This window comes from Hemitrygon akajei, chromosome 26 (genome assembly GCF_048418815.1).
Source record: "Hemitrygon akajei chromosome 26, sHemAka1.3, whole genome shotgun sequence".
NCBI classification, from domain to species: Eukaryota; Metazoa; Chordata; class Chondrichthyes; order Myliobatiformes; family Dasyatidae; genus Hemitrygon; species Hemitrygon akajei.
The window spans coordinates 29360966-29381418 of record NC_133149.1 but is presented as its reverse complement, the minus strand read 5'-3'; the positions used below and the strand labels follow the sequence as shown (position 1 = coordinate 29381418).

Sequence of the window (20453 nt, the reverse complement as noted above, 5' to 3'; positions counted from 1 at the left end):
AATTGCATACATTCATATTCATATGAAAGATGGTGGCACACATACATGCAGCAGCCTCTCAGGGGCCAACCAAAGGTTTTTTTTTCTTTGTTAAATGTGTTTTTATACATAGTAAGACTATTCTTGACTCCAATAACTACATGTATAGCAGATCTACTGCATCAGTGAGCTGCTTATTGTTGAGCGCAGCCAGCCAGAATGTTGTAATAGCTGGCCGACGGTTCAAGTCGGGCTGTTGGACTGAAGTGTTCAAGATTTTTTCCTTTCTCACTGTTTTGAATGCATGTGTATGTTTTTGCATCTTAGCCCCAGAGGAACATTGTCTCGTTTGGCTGTATCCATGTATGGTTTGAATGACAATTCAAGTTGATTTGATTTGATTACTTTTTGTTTATATATTATAGTAATATTTCCTATAAACAAAAAAATTATAGTGGCCCATTCAGAAACTCCTGTGGTCCCCAGTTTCTTGTTTTTTTACTTGAGGCCCCCATGAAATCTGGCATGACCCCCTGGAGGGACCATATGACCCATGTTGAGAACCACTGCATTACACCATTAAAGGGAGGAAGGAATTATTGGAAGACAAAAGACCAAGGCCTACAGGGACACAATTGAGAGCATTCTGACTGGCTACATCACTGCCTGTTATGGGAACTGTACCTCCCTCAATCACAGGACTCTGCAGAGAGTGGTGCGGACAGCCCTGTGCATCTGTAGTTGTGAACTTCCCATGATTCAAAACATTTACAAACACAGGTGTGTAAAAAAGGGCCCGAAGGATCATTGGGGCCCCAAGCCATCCCAGCCACAGTCTATTCCAACTGCTACCATCCGGGAAATGATATCGCAGCATAAAAGCCAGGACAAACAGGCTCCGGGACAGCTTCTTCCACCAGGCCATCAGACTGATAAACTCACACTGATTTGAGTGTATTCTATGTTACAATGACTGTTCTATTTATTATAAATTACTATGACTGCACATTGCACATTTAGACAAGAACATAAACATTTTTGCTCCTCATGCATGTGAAGGATGTAAGAAATAAAGTCAGTTCAATTCACATGATTTCCCTTTTAACAACTGTACTTGCCATATACAGTGTTATTGATCAATCAGAGAAATAAATCCTGTCACAAGTACAGAAGAAGTCTGAGGAAAGCCACTATATTAGTGTGCAAGACCGACTATATGTCCATAGTCACCCACTTTCTCTCAAGAATTCTGCACCTACCATGTGTACCTTTTAAATTTATTCTTGTATTGGACAGATTATATGCCAATATATCATGCTGTTGATTTAGTTGGATAGTGCAGGGGTGGCACTGCGATGCTGCAGGGAAAAAGGTTCTGGGCTAATGATCAGGATGCGATGGTTTTTGAAGACATTGGCAGAAGAGGTGGGCACAGAAGTTAGGAGAAATAGGTATGATGGAAAATTAACAAAGGTATCTACCTGGGGGACATTGGATGCCTTAGACTTTTGGATAACAATTCATATAAAGTTAAATCCTTTGGTAGTGCCAATAAACTCATACATTAATATCATTCTGGAGAACGTTGGTCTCATTTTTTTAACTGCATTGCATTTGTGGTTTCTAAGTGACAATAAACTGAAACTGAACTGAACTGAAAACTGAACTAATTCAGTGCTCTTATGGATCTCATATGTAAAGTAGGACTTCGCCCAAATAGGTGGTGCACTCTATCTGATACCACCGCATGCCCAATGTGTACCAGCAGTATCTTTCCATGACAATCTTCAGCTTGGAATTAAAACTGGTCCACCAAGCACAAACATCTAGCCATAGCTAGAGTACATGAATGTTAATGTCCTACAATGTGGCATTTTCAAAGTTCTACAGAAACACCTAAGTAGTGGTTGCATACGATGGACTTACCTATCTCATGGCTGCAATTTTCACTCCTGCCCATGGTTCTTGAACTTTGAATAGATAGAAATAAAACAAAATCAATACAAAGTATTTCAGAAGAAAACATTATTAGCCTCACTTCATTCATGATAATGGTCTTAAACAGTCACCATCTTAAGTACTGTTTAATGATTTACATAATGGTACACCACATCTCTGTATGCTTTACGCCTTGTATTAACTTATCTACTAATATCACAATGTATAGAACAAATGTCCATATCCTTCCATAGAGAGGAATAAAGAGTCAACATTTCAAGCTGAGATCCTTATTGGGAGAAGCCTTTCCAGTCCTGATGAAGGGTTTCACCCCAAAATATAGAAATATAGAAAGCCTACAGCACAATACAAGCCCTTCGGCCCACGATGCTGTGCCAAACATGTACTTACTTTAGAAATTACCTAGGGTTACCCATAGCCCTCCATTTTTCTAAGCTCTATGTACCTATCTAAAAGTCTCTTAAAAGACCCTATCGTATCCGCCTCCACCACCGTTGCCGGCAGCCCATTCCACACACACACCACTCTCTGCATAAAAAACTTACCCCTGACATCTCCTCTGTACCTACTTCCAAGCACCTTAAAACTGTGCCCTCTTGTGTTAGCCATTTCAGACCTGGGAAAAAGCCTCTGACTATCCACACTTTGACTTTTTATTCTTCTCCATAGTTCCTCTGGCATTTCCTGTGATTTACTCTGGATTTCCAGCACCTACAGAATCTCTTGTGCCCATATCCTTCCATATTCTGCACATTCACATGCCTATTTAAGAGCTTCTTGAATGCATCTATCATATTTTCCTTCACCAATATACTAGACAGCGGATTTCAGGCACCTACCATTCTGTATCAAAACTTGCCCCTCACATCTCCTCTGATTGGACTCCCTCTCACCTTAAATGCATGTCATCTGGCTGACATTACTGATGCCTATAATGCTTCTCTTGCAATGATCAGATAGTGACACCATTTCAAGACTCTTGTTAGTCAAATGATGCACAGAAATTCTATCATCTACTGCAAAAAATAATCTGCTGGAAGAAATGATCAGTTCCTGATGTCGGGTCTTGATCCGAAAAGTCAACAATTTCTTCCCCCCCCCCCCCAACCCCCTCTCAGATTCTGCTCAATCTGCTGAGATCCTCCAGCAGAATGTTTGCTGCTCCAGTTTCTAGCATCTGCCATTTCTTGTGTCTCTGCAATCTAGTTCTATGTTTTGCTTGTGTAGTTTACAATCTAAGGCACGAATAATGCATTTTCCTGTCTCAGGTAACTCACACTCCTGGTACGCTCTTCCCACACACAGCACTCCAGCTCTCCACCTAGTTTTCTTCTCCATTTGTTCATCCCTCCAATCCCTTCTCCCCATGTGGTTCCATCTACCCAACATTCTCTCACCATCTGGTTTAACCTGTCATCAAAGAGCTTCAACCTCCACACTGGCAATTCTCCCTGTTCCCTTTCAGTCCCAATGCAGCGTCCAGGGGTTGCAAATTCTAAGGAAACCTTTTCATAAATCCGCTGTGAAGATTAGCTTTATTGTCACATGTACATCAAAAACATCAAAACATACAGTGAAGTATGTTTTTTTGCGTCAACAACCAAGATAGTCCAAGGATGTGCTGGGAGCAGCCCGCAAATGACAACATGCTTCCAGGGCCAACACAGCATGCCTACAACTCATTAACCCATAAGTCTTTGGACTGTGGGAGAAAATGGAAGCACCCAGAGGAAATCCATGCTGTCACAGGGAGAATGTGCAAACTCCTTACAGACAGCGGTGGAACTGAACACTGATCGCTGGTGCTGTAAGACATTCCACTAACTGCCACTTTCTCCTCCTTGAGCTTCTTTTCCTCATCCTTTTTCATCTTCTGAAGGTCCATTCATGTTAAAGTGTTAAAATATGAAGCAAACGTGTTCATGTTCTTTTTCCCCTTCCAGGAATGCACAGCAGCAACCTTCCCTCTGGTCCAAACAACAATTCTTAAGTTGGTAACCATGGAGATGGCAGAGAGCTCACTAAAGGAAGGCTTTGTTACTTTGTTGGAGCTTTCTTGCTGGAAAACACACTTACCATTGGATGACTGCAGCCTTGTCAGCATCTTTCTGTTCTCAAACATGCTGGGGTTATTTCTGGAGTCCACAAGGCTATCTGAGTGTCATTTACATTTCTCAGCACTGCTGGGAATTTCGCCAGTTGGAATAAAGTCCCCATCTGATCACTGAATGTATTGTAATAAGTCATGAAGATTATCCCTGTTGAATGGCAAGTTTTCCCAGCCAAACTTTTTATGTGTTCATTTGGAAGGAATCCTCTCACAAATATCTCAAATCCTATCTTAAGCCTAAAAGATATATATTTTTTAAAATCTGCAGGTTGTGGAAATCTGAAATAAAACCAGAACTGCTGGAAAAAAATCAGGGAAACTAGTAAAAGAATATCAATCTGGAAAATTGACTCCACAGGTGCTGCCTGACCTGCTGAGTATTTTCAGTATCTATTAATTTGCCCGCAATTACGCTTACTAAGCTGATACTCTAGGTAATCTGCAAACATTATTTTTGTTATTGTTATAAAATATAAGTTTAAAAGTTAGATAAACTGAGATCAACAAAACTAGGGTTCCTCTCCTAATTCAGCCAATACAACAAACTGGAAGAAAGTTACTAACATAAAGCAAACTTATGAACACAAAGCTGTGAGATGTATGAATCCATTCTCAATGGTTAACTGTAGAACTTTCTACAGACAGGAACATGCTGTAACTTTTGTCTGGGCTGGTAAAGAAAGAGGGCATTGATAACTTAGATCAAGGCCAAGATAATCCAGCCCTTGACCTTTCCCCACCCACATGGCTTCACTTATCACTTTCTAGCTTGTCCACCTTCCCCTCCCCCCACTTTTTTATTCGGGTGTCTTTCCCCCTTCCTTTCCAGTCCTGAAGAAGCATCCCGGCCCAAAATGTTGACTGTTTATTCATTATCATAGATGCTGCCTGGCCTGCTGAGTTCCTCCAACATTTTGTGTGTGTTGCTCAAGATGAAAGAAGCTTGGTTAAACAACGGTGGTGATAACCACATTGTTATCACTACGCAAAGACATATATATTTATGCAATCCAATTGTGTTTGTTGGTACACTTGAAAATGTCATTAATTATATATTAACTATTTTATTCTGAAAGTGTGATTTGAATGAAAAATGATCTGCTAGTAATTGTGTGACTTTGTTAATGGATCTTTATTGAACGAGGCTACAAAATATCAAAGGATTATCACAGCAGGACCTTCTACTCTGCTCATATGTCCTTTGCAATTTGTCAGTACAGTACTCTGAGTCCATGTTAATAACATGATGATATTTCAATTCAAGAATTCATATAATTCTCCAGCTCTTCTGTTTAAATTTTACAATAAGAAATGAAGGTAGCAGCTCTGAAGTTATAAAATCACCCAAAGCTTTTAACTACAGTATTTTTTTTCATCAATAATTTTAATTGGCTGAAAATAAGCTTAGTTTTAGAAACTAAATCTCACTGACTACTGCACTCCAAACGGAACCCCTGGCATATCGGTACTTAAATAGATCACTACTTTCTGCAAAGCTTTATTTTAAAATGTGCTATTGTTTTCATTAAGATGTACTGTCAAACATAGAAGACCTGCACTTATGGATTGGGAATGCCAAGTCTGCTATTTCATCTTGCCGACCATCTCAGAGCAACAGTTTGGTCTTGTTGTGACCCTCCAGTGTTAGACCTCGTGCAGCTTCCTATTGACTTCAGCGGAAATTGCAGGATTCTGATTTGGAGGTAAAATGGGATGACAAGGACTTCCACTGCATAACTTGTTTGCTTCAATGTCAATTATTTATGTGCTTTTAGCTTTTTTTTGTTTAAATACTTATCTACAAAACAATTCTCATAACTTTAACTTATTAATTTAGTTACTTGATTTTAATAGTTTTGAGATATGTTTTAATTCCAGGGGCATTTAAAAATGAATGAAAATCTCCCACAGTTGTAATGGCTGACAAAATCAAGAGCTAAGATGACTGTCAAAGCTGCAAGGGGTTTGTTGAGGGTGGAGCCTCCTCAAACATTCATTGCAGATCAACAGATATGGCCAGTGAGATTAGATGAAACCAGAAAAGACATCTGGGGGCATCAAGACCTCACACATAATATTAGTTCAGCAGCTTTTTTTCCCAACTTTTTTTTCTTATTTGTCCCAACATTGTACTAATGTAACTCACTGTGTCTCAAACAAAACACCAAACCTTTACAACATCTTTGGTTCCTGCTCCAGTTCCACTTAAAATCATTAACTCTGTCAGTAACGGGGAAATATACATCTCATTGTCACATATTCAAATAAGATGGTGACACTGTTCCCTTTGAGAATTGGAAAGTCCTCAATTACATTTTCAGGCTATCCCCAGGTTACAAAGACCCAATTTACAGACACTGGTACATGCAAATAAGCTCCCATAATATTATCAAATGACTAGGACAATGAATATACATACGTTCATTCCTACAAACAACAGAACTAGTTTCCCTACTCTGTCCTCTTTTAGAAATTGTTCTTTCTTTGTCAGTGATACATGATTTTATGCAATACATTACAATATTGTGGAGGTAGTTACCATATCAAGTGATTTTTGTATATTTTCTGACTAATGGACAAATCGACTTAAGGACTTCTATAGAAACGGACCACATTCATTACCCTGGGATGGCATGTATTTATACTTTTTATCGATAATGTGCATACAGATTTGACATCTCTTTTGTGCATCCTACTTGGCGAATGTATATGGTTCAAGTTTGAGGTTTTTTCTCTCGGAGCTCAATTTGTTATAACTGAGCTTTTATTTCTGAGGTAAGTGCAGCAGAAATATGCCGATACCAGTTTCAGGAAGTTTTGCAGTAATTCTCAAGACACAATGATTAAGATCAACTCCTCAGTTACAATACTTCAATTAGAATTTTGGATCTTGGAAAAGGCATAAATTAACATTTGAGAGATTTGGTGGATGTGAAATGCATTAATCAAATTGGATATACATTACAAATATATTAGTCAAAATGCATTTTTCTAATATATTTTCATCTCATGTTAAAATTTCAGTCAGCATGACCACATTACATAATAATTCATAAAATACAATGACCACATTACATAATAATTCATAAAATACAATGACCACATTACATAATAATTCATACCTCAGCTCAGCCGATACATTTACCGGATCTGGAGAAAGAAACATACAGAATCTCTTAATTTCCAGCAAACTCAGATTTTGATACATATCTTAACAGTTGTAAGTATTAGACCATTCATTACTGACATGCCATCAATACACATTGTTTGCTCCCTCAGCAGAGAGCACCACCCTGGCATGGTTTGTAATACTCTGAATCAGAAGATTGTGGGTTTGCAGCCCTTTCCAGAAACCTTTGCACAGGAGGTTAGGCAGACATTTTAGTGCAATGCTAAAACTGTGCACAACCTTCTTTCAGATGAAGCATTACATTAGACCCTTGTTTTTATTGACTTATATGGACTTACCATTCTTTTATGTAGAAGGAAAGGTATTCTTGGTCTCTTGACCATGCTTATTCTTCATTCAACACAATCAAATATAAACTAACTGGCCATTATCACTTTACTGGTTTTTGGTGATAGATCACAGACTTGAAATGTTATCTCTGCTTCTCTCCTCACAGACGCAGCCTGCCTTGTTGAGTATCCTCTGCATTTTATGTCTTCATATCACTTTGCTGTTTGGGCAATCCTGTAGTGAATGAATTAGCTGCCATGTCCTGTGACTACATTTCACAAGTACCTCACTGGTTCTAAAGCGGTTTGAAGTTTTGTTAGGCAACACTTCCTATACTTCTCTAATTAAACAATAACGCTTGGTTTGCAGCCCTCCCTTACAGCACCCAGCTGAAAAATTCGAGTATTTGCTAAAGTCAAAGCACTTCAAATTCTGTTCTGGCTCAGTATTCCAACAGAGAATGCAATCATCAAATCCTTCAGATTTAGGAGTTGTGAGTACCTTGAATGAAGCCAGCATAACTGTTCAGAAAACGTTGCTCCTCCCTATAATAAGCAATGCTAAAATTAAGTTCTCTTTTAACACTTCTTCCATTCTGACCTCTTGAACAGGCCAGAATAGTTTAATTATTTCATCGATGACAGGCATGCCTTTAGGCCACCCTAAGTCCCTCAATTCTGAATGTCCCTTCCTAAATCTCTCTACATAGTTGTCGCTCTCTTAAGGTATTTAATAACCACTACCTCTTTGCCATTATGTGTCTGTCCAAATGTACCTTAGTGCCAAATTTTATTTTATGCATTTAGCGATACAACGTGCAGTAGGACTACCGGGCCATCATGTTGTGCTATCCCAGCAAACCCACAACCCCAATTAATCCTAACCTAATCACAAGACAATTTACAATGACCAACTAACTTACTCTAGCCGACCAGTGGCATCAGCGCCGGACTTGGAGGCAAGTGGTCTCGGGTGCGAATCTGGTACTGGGTTGAGCCAGCAACTCGGCCTCATAAAAAAAGACAAAATGCTGAAGAAATGGCGAGATTGCCACCTGATGCGCCACAAGGCGTGGAGAGGAATAACATAACAATTAACCTACTCGGTATATCTTGGGCTGTGGGAGGAAACTGGAGAACCTGGGAAAATCGATGCATTCCACAGGGAGGACATACAGAGACTCCTTACAGAACAGCGCCGGAATTGAACTTCAAACTCCGGAATGCCCCAAGCTGTAGCAGCATCGTTTGATAACATCCCTGAGAAGTGGTTTGGAATATTTTCTGGATATTAAATTTGTGAATAAAATATCGATGATGTGTACTATTTTAGAAGCTTAGCCCTACATAAAGCACACCTGAAGGCAATTCCATCATAATGACAGATTCAAAGTATTATGGAGATAATCAAAATCTTTGTTGAAGCATCTTTTATAAATAAGCATTTCAAAAAGCAATGAATCAATCAATACAAATGGCATCAAGATTTTAAACTATACACTTTGTGTAACTCCCTGAGTGGCAGCCACATGTTCCTTTTAATCTCTTCTTTGAGTTTTGCATCTTACATTAAGAACCAAAATCAATTTGTAGCCTTCACAATTTCAGTAAACGCAATACTTGTTATGATTAATCTCTTCTCATAATTTAAACCTAGGGGTTTAGATGCCATTCTGATAAAGTTGCATGTCATTTCATCTAATGTTGTAATGTACATATCTTTGATCCTGAGCAATATATGTCGTTTTAATATTACTAAATTTTATAGCATGTGACTAACAGCTCTCTGGGCTGTAATGGTAACTATATTAAGTTCCAGCAAGAAACTCTTGAGGAATCCTTGAATAAAAGTCAAACCTTGATCTCTCTATGTCCCATGGGCATTTATCTGCATGTTCTGCAAATGGACTTCGTTGGACGTTAAGAATCTATCCAGAACTCATACTACACAAAGGGAATTTAGGAGTGTTCCCCAAGATCTGTTCAAAGTGCTCCTGGTATCCAATCATATATTTATATAGTTGAGACATAACATCTACCCCACTGGACTCTGCATATAAAAAAATCGCATCCAATCAGCTTTTTGATTACTTTCTGTACCTGATTGTGACAGCTTACTGAACATAAAGCCCCAACTTTCTTCTTCATCGGAAGTTCTCCATTTGAGGTTATTCAGATACAAAACAATAACTTTATCTTAGTGTAAATTGAAATCCATTTGCCACATTTATAAATTACAGTCTCCAACATGGATGCAGACCCAGCATAGTTGAACATTGGGATTCAAATTTACGAAAATAAAAAATGGAGCAAAAATGTGAAAAAAAAATCAGCAGGTACCTGTTTACCATTTAAGCATATTTACATTTTAGGCTTTTAGATGCCATTATACAGATGCTAGTTTCAATCTTCCAAAGTGTACTTTAATTACCATAAAGTGCTTATTATTTTTATAGTCTGTTGGGATTTATTCAGGACTTATGGAATTATGTGAATATAGGAGTTATTAATTCAAATGAGAACCAGTCCTCAGGAAATACAATCTGTCCACAAGCCTCCACTGATATTTTGTAGCCCATGGCACCAATCATGGGGTTAGGGTCATAGGGATATTCTAATTCTGTCCCGTTTAAATCTATGCAGGGGAAGACAACTAATGAATTGGTGATCATGGAAAACTTCAGAATGAGATCAGGAAGGCATTAAGTGACCATCTCCAGTACTAACACATTGTTAAAGGTGTATCCCTACGACTTAATATGCAATTCTGGCCACTGTTTTGTTTTATCACTTAATATTCTGACTAGTTTTATATTCAGGGAGCCATCCATCAACATTATATAAAAAAGGCATATATTTTGAGTGTCTAGAGTTTGTGCTCAGAGGCTTTCAGAAAAAAAAACACAACCAGTATTGAATATTCCAAGTTCGAAGTTTTGCTAGTTGGGATCTTAAATATGTAATTCTGCAAAGTTACCTGACTATATTCAAGATGTTAAAGTTAAGTAGGTGATTTTATCTATTGAACCTGAAGTTATCATTATTTTTATATTTAAAATGTATAAACCATTGTATCAGCAGAGTGAGATTCTCTCTTCTAAAGGTCTGCTCAGGATTACTGGCTCAACTTTGGAACTTTATAAACAGATCCATGTATAGGATTTTCAAGCAGTGGCTGCAATAATCTATGTTTTCCTCTTCAAGATATTAATTATAGTACATAAGGACATGAATCACAATTGTATGTTTAACACATGACAAGGCTATTTGATGAAATTATTTCTCTTCCAGTACACTGCCACGAATATGTAAGATTACTCATTCCATTATGGAATTTTGAAGGGTCCTTCACAGTATCAGGAAGCAATCAGTCCAACAGGCTTGGAGAGTGGGCAAAGCTTCCACCATCTGCTACAGTTAACTAGAGCATGGAGGGATGTTCTACTCAAACAATCCTTGATAACTGTCTGACTGCATCATCACTGGCTTAACTGCCTTCTGACTCTAATGTCTGCCTTTTCTATGTATCCCAGATTAGTTGCAGGAGTGCACAAGCCAAACCAAGAAATTCAGTCAATAACGATTTTATTGTGAATGATGATGAAAGGCTGTGTGGGGCTACCAGACAACACATATGAGCACTTTAAAATATTACTACTGAATCTTTAATACCGCCTGTATTTGTGGAATAGGCAAGCCAAGTGTTCTTTTACAGTCTCTCCACCAACACTATGCATACTTCCTTACTTATTAATTGTAAGTCATAATTGGCCTGGTCAGTACTAATCTCAGCCCTGTAACAATTAGATAGATCTGATATAAATATACCCTGATGCATTTGTGGTCAAGCAATGTGCAGAACTGAATATAAGCACAAATGTTTTCAAACCACAAGCAAGATAAAATCTGCAGAAGCTGGAAATCCGAGCTACACACACAAAATGCTGAAAGAACTCAGCAGGCCCGGCAGTATCTATGGAAAAAAATACAGTCAACGTTTCAGGCCGAAACCCTGTACCTCTGTGAGAACCGCCATAGATTGGGAGACCACTTTGCTGAGCTTCTATGCCAGAACAAACAGGATCTCCCAGTAGCCACCCATTTCAATTCCACTTCACATTCCCATTCTGATATGTCCATCCATGGCCTCTTCCACTGTCGTGATGAAGCTAAACATAGGTTGGAGGAACAACACCTTATATTCCATTTGGGTAGCCTTCAACCTGATGGCATGAACATTGATTTTGCAAACTTCCAGCAATGACCCCCACCACCCCCCTTCTCCATTTCCCATCTCCTTTTTCCCTCTCTCGCCTCATCTCTCCAATCAGCTTCCCAGCTCTTTACTTCATCCCTCCCCATCCAGGTTTCACCTATCACCTTGTGTTTCTCTCTCCCATCCCCCCACCTTTTAAATCTACTCCTCATCTTTTTCTTTTCTCCAGTCCTGCCGAAGGGTTTCGGTCCAAAATTCGACTGTACTTTCTTCCATAGGTGCTGCCTGGCCTGCTGAGTTCCTCCAGCAGTTTGTGTGTGTTGCTATAACAAATGTTTTGTTACCCAGAGACACATTTTATCCATCTTGCTGAATTTTTGAAAAAGACTCCAAATATCCATGGCTTATACTTCAATGTCATTCTGTGGATGCTGTTTTGTTGCCTCATGGATGTGTGCTTAGCCCACTGCTCTACTCTCTACACTCACGACTGTGTGGATAAGGACAGATCAAGTACCATCTACAAACTTGCTGATGGCTCCACCATTATGGGTGGAATCTCAGTTCATGATGGACAATTGTATAGAAGAGAAATAGACCAGCTGGTTGAATGATGTTGGAACAACAACTTCTCACTCAACAACAGGAAGACCAAGAAATTGATTGTGGACTTCAGTAAGAGTCAGTCAGAAGAACACACACCAGTCCTCATTGAGGGGTCAGTGCTGGAAAGGATGAGCAGCTACAAGTTCCTGGGTGTCAACGTCTCTGAGAATCTAACCTGGGCTCAGCACATTCATGCAATCATGAAGGAGGCACACCAGTGGCTTTACTCCATAGATTTGGTATATCATTGAAGACTTTTACAAATTACTAAAGACATACAGTGGAGAGCATTCTGACTGGTTGTATCACAGCTTGGTATGGACGCCCCAATGCACAGGATTGCAAGAGGGGTATATCATGAGCAGAACCCTCCCCACCATCATGGTGATCTTCAAGAGGCAGTACCTCAAGAAGGCTGAATACATCATTAAGGATCTTCAACATCTGGGACATGTCCTCATCTTGTTTCTACCATCAGGATGGAGGAATCAGCCTGAAGATCCACAACCAACAATTAGAAACAGCTTCTGCCCCTTCCACTCAGATTTCTAAATAGTCCTTGAGCATTACTTAATTACTTCCTTTTTCTTACATTTTTTTTTGAAATTGATAGTAATTTAAAGCTTTACACTGTACTGCTGCCACAAAAATTACATATTTCGCATGATACGTATCAGTGGTAAGAAATCTGAATCTGATTCTTAAGTACAGGAAGCATTACATGATCACAAATACAAAAAATTCTACAGATGTTGGAAATCCAAAGCAACACACACAAAATGCTGGAGGAAATCAGCACCTATAGAAATGAATAAACAGTCAACCTTTCAGACCGAGACCCTTCTTCAGAACTGAAAATGAAAGGGAAGACCCCAGAATAAAAAGATGGAGGGTAGGGGAAGGAGGATAGCTAGAATGTGATTGGAGAAGCCAGGTGGGTTGATTACATTACATGATGTCTTCCTGTTGTGATAATGACAAAAAATTATGTGGTACCACTTAGCTAACAGAAAAGTTTTTTTACAATGGTCATAGCCAAAGTTTCCTCGTTCAATCATCATGAGCAAAATCAAACAATGCAGTCATTCTTTAGTTGAATATCTTGCTAAATGCTAATTATCTGTCCCATTTCCATGGTGAATAAGTGTAGCAGTATATTTGGGGAAAAAAACACCCATTGTAAAATGCTGTGAAATATTCTGAGAATGCCATGAGGGATTTTTAAGTGCTTAAGGCCTGAAATGTTTTGAGCTCACTGATATCTGACTTAAACAATTACTGATAAATGATTCTGATTGATACTTAAGTTTTTGATTTGAAAATTAGTTGTTTGTTACTCACTACAAGGTTATTTTCCAGAGCCAGTGTAATGCTTTGATCAATCTAGCAGAAAATGGCTGAAATGTCTCCTTTCAGGTCTTAGAAAATGTAACTAAAGTGCCTCAGTTAGAAAGATAGCCCACAGCCCAACTTATGCTCGAGTTTAGATCACAACTCTTGGACGAGTTATTTATTTTCTATTGGTTCCTTTCACTGGGTAAAAGTGACAATTGTACCTCTTTAATTTTGTGCTTCTTTTAAAGATTTGTTAAACTTATGCCTTATGATGAACTTACTGAAATTTACGTGCTCTAAATTCATCAGCTTTTGGACAAATGTTGAGCAATGCGTTACATCACATAAAGCACCAAGCGTTTGGAGTGCTACTCAAAAATTTGAAGAAATGGACAAAAGCTTGTAACAAAGGATTTGCTCAATTTGTGTTTGTTATTCAGTTCAGGATGTTGATTTACTGCAAATGCACCCGGGTATATTTATATCTGCTATAAATCTCATTTATATCTTCCAAGCATTGACAATTGAGTAAATGGTCAAATGAAATGTTTCATAGTATGGTTTATAGTAATCTTTATGTGAAAGATATTCTGCATTTATTTTCATGCAAACTTTAATTTTTTTAAAAAAGAGGACCTACCATTATTGTATTAATACAAATAACCAACATTATGTGGATTGCTGCTATGTTCAAAATAAAAGTATATCATCAACAGCAATACAAGATGAACAAGGGCAAAGATACCTATTAATCAACATTGCTAAAAAGTATGACGAACACACATAAAGAAAATGTGTTCTTTTAAGTGCTAAATTGAAAGATAATTAAGAATGTAATAGTGTTAAAGAGACTGTCTCAGAATTACATCTGTCACATATAGGATTTATATGAGAATAATAACGAGCTAATTTATCCTTAGACATATAGGCCCTGTGCACTACTTTAAACTGTATCAACGAATGTTTGGAATATATAGAGGATGAATTAACTAATTGAAGAATTTTTTCCCATTTTTCAATAGGTAAAGTAAACTTAAGTTCCCTTTCCCAATCATTTTTAATTTTATTAGATACATCTAAACGGATTTTCATAAATATATTGTAGATAGTTGCTTTTACACCTTTCTGAAAAGGATTTAAATCTAAATTTTTTTTCCCAAACTATCCATAGAATATAGATTCGGGAAAGTAGGAAGAACAGTATTTAAAAAGTTTCTAACCTGTAAATACCTAAAGAAATGGGATCTAGGTAAATTATATTTGTTAGCTAATTGTTCAAAGGACATGAAACAATTATCCAAAAATAAATCACAAAATCGTAATATACCTTTAGTTTTCCAAGTCAAATAGGCTTGGTCCATAATAGAGGGATAGAAAAAAAAGTTAGGTATAATAGGACTTGCTAAAATAAATTGATTCATATGTTTTGGTCATGTCCCTCTTTGAAAAATTATTGGGAAGATATCTTTGATATTATTTCAATTGTATTGAATATTGACTTACAACCTCATCCTATTACTGCAATTTTTGGTTTACCAATGATAGATCCACATCACTTTCCCTCTTCAGCATGTCGGATGATTGCATTTCGTACATTAATGGCTAAAAGATCTATTTTGCTGAATTGGAAAGAAATGAATCTTCCCACCACATTTCATTGGTTCTCTCAAACTATGTTATGCTTAAACTTAGAAAAAATCAGAAGTGCTATATATGATCCATCCATTAAATTTAAAAAAGACTTGGAGGCCTTTTATTCAACACTTTCATATGATGTGACTTGACCTTTTTCCCAAACCTATTCTTCTGTTTTAATATATGCAGAGAGGTTCGGAGTTGATGACACTAATGGTTCTTTCTTTTTTGATGTTATAAACAGCCCATGTTCTTTTCTTTTGCTTAGCTTTTGGTAGTATTGTTTAAATTAGGTTTTTTTGGGGTATATATTTTTTTCTTTTTCTTTTTTTTGGATATGTTAACCCTTTCTTTTTATGTATACTATATTTGTATTTGAACAATTTTGGGAGGTTTATTACCCTTGTATTAACTGATTATATATTTATATATGTAACCATTAATAATGTAATCCCAATAACTGTGTAGCAATACTATGTTATATTTACTATTTTGATATTAATAAAAAATTGGAAAAGAAAGAAGAATGTAATAGTGTAGATATTTGAAAGTGGCAATACGGCCGTACTGATGACAAGAACACAACCAAAATTAAACACATGAAATGGATATTTTCTCTAAGGGAAATATTTAAAAACAACTAACTTCTTCATAAAATGGAAGAATAAATAAAATCTGCAAATGAAAAGGCTTTTTTGTTAAGGCTAAGCATGAGGAATATGTGCATAATGGCTCAGACAGATAAAGATAAAGAAACAAGTTAAGTTATCAGCAGAAATAATACATATACAGTCATATTTTTTACTACAGACATAATCCAAGATCATGCACTCATAACGAGATCAGCAGCATAGTTTACCAATTTAAATAGATCGTGCTTTTGGTCAGTTAATTGACAATAATTACCTTAATATATTAAAATGTGAATATGTCTATGTATGAGTTGATCACAATAATTAATTGTTGATGGGTTTATCATTGTCACATATACTGAGATACAGTAAAAAAATTGGTCTTTTGTACATTCACTTGGATGAATTATTGCAACAGTGCATTAAGGTAGGACAAGGTAAAACAACAACACAATGCAGAATAGAGTGTTACGATTACAGAGAAAGTGCAGCAGAGGTAGGCAATAAGGTACAAGATCATAAAGAGGTAGATTATGAGGTCAAGTATCCATCTTGTTGAAATAAGGATCCATTCAACAGATCAATACTGGGATAGAAGCTGTCCTTGAGCTTGGTGGTATGTGCTTTCAGGATTTTGTATCTTCTGCCTGATGGAAAAGGGGAGAAGAGAGGTCTGGGATGGGTGAGGTCTTTGAGCATGCTGACTGCGTTACTGAGGCAGCAATAAGCGTAGACAGAGTCCATGGAGGGGAGATGGGGAAAATACATGTTCACAAAACTATATTTATTTAAAGTGGTTTCACAAAATCTAATGTTAGAAATGATAGACAATGCTAAAGTATTATCAGATAAGGGTTAGAAAGTCTATCTGATGTAATCTAATGCAGGATCTCGAGCCAATACATCAACTGTATATTTCACTCTATTTCTGCTTCCTGACCTGCTGAGTTCCTCCAGCACTTTGCATGTGCTGCTCATGACTTCTAGCGTCTGCAGAATCTCTTGTGTTTAGAAAGTCAGCTTTCAATTGGAAGATTAAGTAATAAATTGGGGTAGGAAGAACTACAAAAGCTTTAAATAGAGCATTAAAATATCAGAGAACAGATATAAATTAAGTAAGTATTTCAAACACCACGGATTTAAGAGTGAAAATCAAATAAAAACATTGGACGTTACAAACTAAAATTTAAGAAAACATTAGACCTTGATGTTATGATTGGAAATCTTAATCAATATAGGCTGGGGATAGAACTGTTTAATATGTTCAGATTGGTATGGTAACACATTTGGCAACATTCCTAATACATGATTATTCAGGTTAATGAACAGAAGTATTTTTGAGCAACACACACAAAATGTTGGAGGAACTCAGCAGGCCAGGCAGCATCTATGGAAAAGAGTATAGTCAACGTTTCAGGCTGAGAACCTTCATCAGATCTCAAATTTTTTTGAGATGGAAGGAAGGAAAAATATATTTAATGAAACAGGACAAGTTCTCTAGGAGGAGCTTTTGGTTGGATACCTACAATGGAGCTGGGCCAGTTTAGGAGATGACTTCCTTGTGAAATTCACCGGAGTCAAGCAATTTAAAGAGATAAAGCTTAAAGATTAGCTTTATTTGTCACATGAACATTGAAGCATCGAAACATACAGTGAAATGTGTCATTTGCATCAATGGCCAACACGGTCATAGGGTGTGCTGGGGGCAGCCCACTGGTGTTGCCATCCTTCCAAGACTAATATAGCATGCCCATAGCATAACGTAGTAACCCCAAACTATACATCTTTGGAATGTGGGTGGAACCAGAGCTGCTGGAGGAAACCTATGCAGTCAAAGAGAGAACATGCAGGTGGAGATATAAAGCATTACGGTAATCATTACAGTGTCATCCTACAATTTATAAGCATTCACAATCCACATTTCAAAAATAGCATTGCACAAGATCTAATATCAGTTATCTCCTATGTGTTCTCATTCCTGTTTTGGAAAGAGTATGAGTGCTGACAAAAATTCAACTATCTCAACAAATTCAGTTATTTACTTAACTGGCTTGGGGACTGTGAAATCATTTATGCACAAATAATTTTTAGTTGCTAAAGCCACTGCTATAAATTCACCATTTCCATTAAAACATATTTGAAAATTTGTGATATTGCACACAGTAAATTATCCTTGTTCTCAATAGCGACAATAAAAATTGCACAATACCAGCAGCCTTCATACAGTCAATCAGATTTGTGACTACGGTACTTGAATTAGACCATAACCTGAATCAATCGAACATAATCTTTGCAAAAACTGGAACTGATGACATCCTCATTGTAACATCTTATCTTTCCCAGCTTACTTTAAGATTTTTTAATAATATTATAAACTGATTTTTGTAACAATGCATTTCTTAATGTTATTGATCTGTAATAATAGGTGATATGCTGCGATAAACAAAGGCAGGGCAACACTTAATTTTTGGAATGAAATATTACCTCTCAAGCTATCTTATTTAAAACCATAACTTGCACACTATATGCTATTGATTTCTACAATTGTAGATCTCAATCCAGCCATTCCTCTAATCTTCACATTTACAGGCTTGGTGAACTTTTGTTAACTTTTATTTGTAATCAAAATAAAAATGGTAAAAATGTAATAATTTGACAAATTGGCATTGCACAACTGTTAACACTTCTGATTTTTTCTAAGTTTAAACATAACATAGTTTAAGAGAACCAATGAAATGTGGTGGGAGGATTAATCTCTTTCCAGTTCATCAAAATAGATCTTTTAGCCATTAATGTAAGAAATGCAATCATCCGACGTGCTGAAGAGGTTAAGTAGTGTGGTTCTATCATTGGTAAACCAAAGACTGCAGTAATAGGATGAGGTTGTAAATCAATATTCAAAACAGTTGAAATAATGTCAAAGATATCTTCCCAATATTTTTTCAAAGAGGAACATGACCAAAACATATGGGTTAAAGAGGCTGTCTCAGAGTGTCACCTATCACACACTGGACTTGTATGAGAATAATATCGAGCTAATTTATCCTTAGACATATGGGCCCTGTGCACTACTTTGACTGTATCAACGAATTTTAGCACATATAGAGGATGAGTTAACAAATTGAAGAATTTTTTTCCCAAATCAGAAGTGCTATATATGATCCATCTATAAAATTTGAAAAGACTTGGAGGCCTTTTATTCAACACTTTCATATGATGTGATTTGACCTTTTTCCAAATCTACTCTCCTGTGTTAATATATGCAGGGAGGTTCAGAGTTGATGACACTAATGATCCATTCTTTTTTTTTTGATGTTATAAACAGCCCATGTTCTTTTCTTTTTTAATTTTTTTGGTTAGTATTGTTTAGATTAGTTTTTTGGGGGGTATATTTTCTTCTTTTTTCCTTTTTGGATATGTTAATTCTTTTTTTATACATTCTATATTTGTACTCGAACATTTTTGGGAGGGCTATTACTTTTGTATTAACTGAATATGTTATCCATTAACAATGTAATCCCAATAATTGTGTAGCAATATTATGTTATATCCACTATTTTGATATTAATAAAAAATTTGAAAAGAAAGAAAAGACATTGCACAGCTGTTGCTTGTCCCACTGAGTTCCTCCAGCAGTTAGATTTTTTTCCATATTTCCAACATCTGCAATCTCTTGTGGCTCCAAAATGTAGCGATTGACAGCTTGACAATTAATTGATAGCAATTTACAATTTTCTACTGCGGTCACCAAAGCCTATGCTAAAGGCATACCCAGCTGCATACCACACATCTCACTTACAATTGCTGCAGTTAACCACACTTCTTAAAGTCATAGAACTGTGGCTCCAAACCAGGGCAAGCTGAAATGCAAGTGCAAAGCTGCCACCTTTTCCAGTCATTGGTTTTTTTCTATGGTTTCTCGTAACAGTTCATTGCAAGGAAGCAAAATGTGATTGAATATATGATGGCTGCGATTGTTCTATGGACTTCTTATTCTACTGTTCTTTCACAAGGGCAATTTAATGTATAGAACACCAGTTATTTTCAAGTACTGTCCTATTATACCAACTGCCGCTGTTCCAACATGCCTTAAAACCTCCACCATCATTCCAGTGCCCAAAAAATCAGCTGTGAAGTGCCTGAATGACTATCGCTCTGTAGCGCTGACACCCATAGCCATGAAGTGCTTTGAGAGAATTGTGCTCTCACACATTAAGGCTGTAATCCCACCTGATCTGGACAAACACCAGTTTGCCTACTGGGCAAACCACTCCAGAGGATGCAATCACAACAGCCCTCCATATTGCTCTGACTCACTTAGAGGAACCGAACACCTATGTGAGGATGTTATTTGTGGACTTCAGTTCTGCATTTTACACAGTCATCCCCCATAAACTGGTCAGCAAACTGAACTCTCTTGGCCTTGGTTCCTCCCCGTGCTCATGAGTCATGGACTTTCTCATAGACCAGCCACAGCAAGTCAGAGTTGGTAAACGCACCTCCACCACCCTCATCTTAAAAA

The 20453-nt window shown here is 37.2% G+C and overlaps 1 protein-coding gene across 4 annotated transcripts in view; it reads right to left on the bottom strand.

The window, feature by feature from the left end:
- Nucleotides 1-20453, bottom strand: part of LOC140716682 (uncharacterized) — a 77923-nt gene that overhangs the window by 41887 nt on the left and 15583 nt on the right. For all 4 annotated transcript variants that reach the window (XR_012096349.1, XR_012096350.1, XR_012096348.1 and 1 more), the window contains exons 6-7: nucleotides 7171-7198; nucleotides 1906-1949 (exon numbers count right to left, since the gene is read on the bottom strand). Coding sequence is in view for 1 of the 4 variants with exons in the window: in XM_073029502.1 (XP_072885603.1) it covers nucleotides 1906-1949; nucleotides 7171-7198 (72 nt within the window). In the remaining 3 variants the exon portion in view is untranslated. The remainder of the gene's footprint in view (nucleotides 1-1905; nucleotides 1950-7170; nucleotides 7199-20453) is intronic.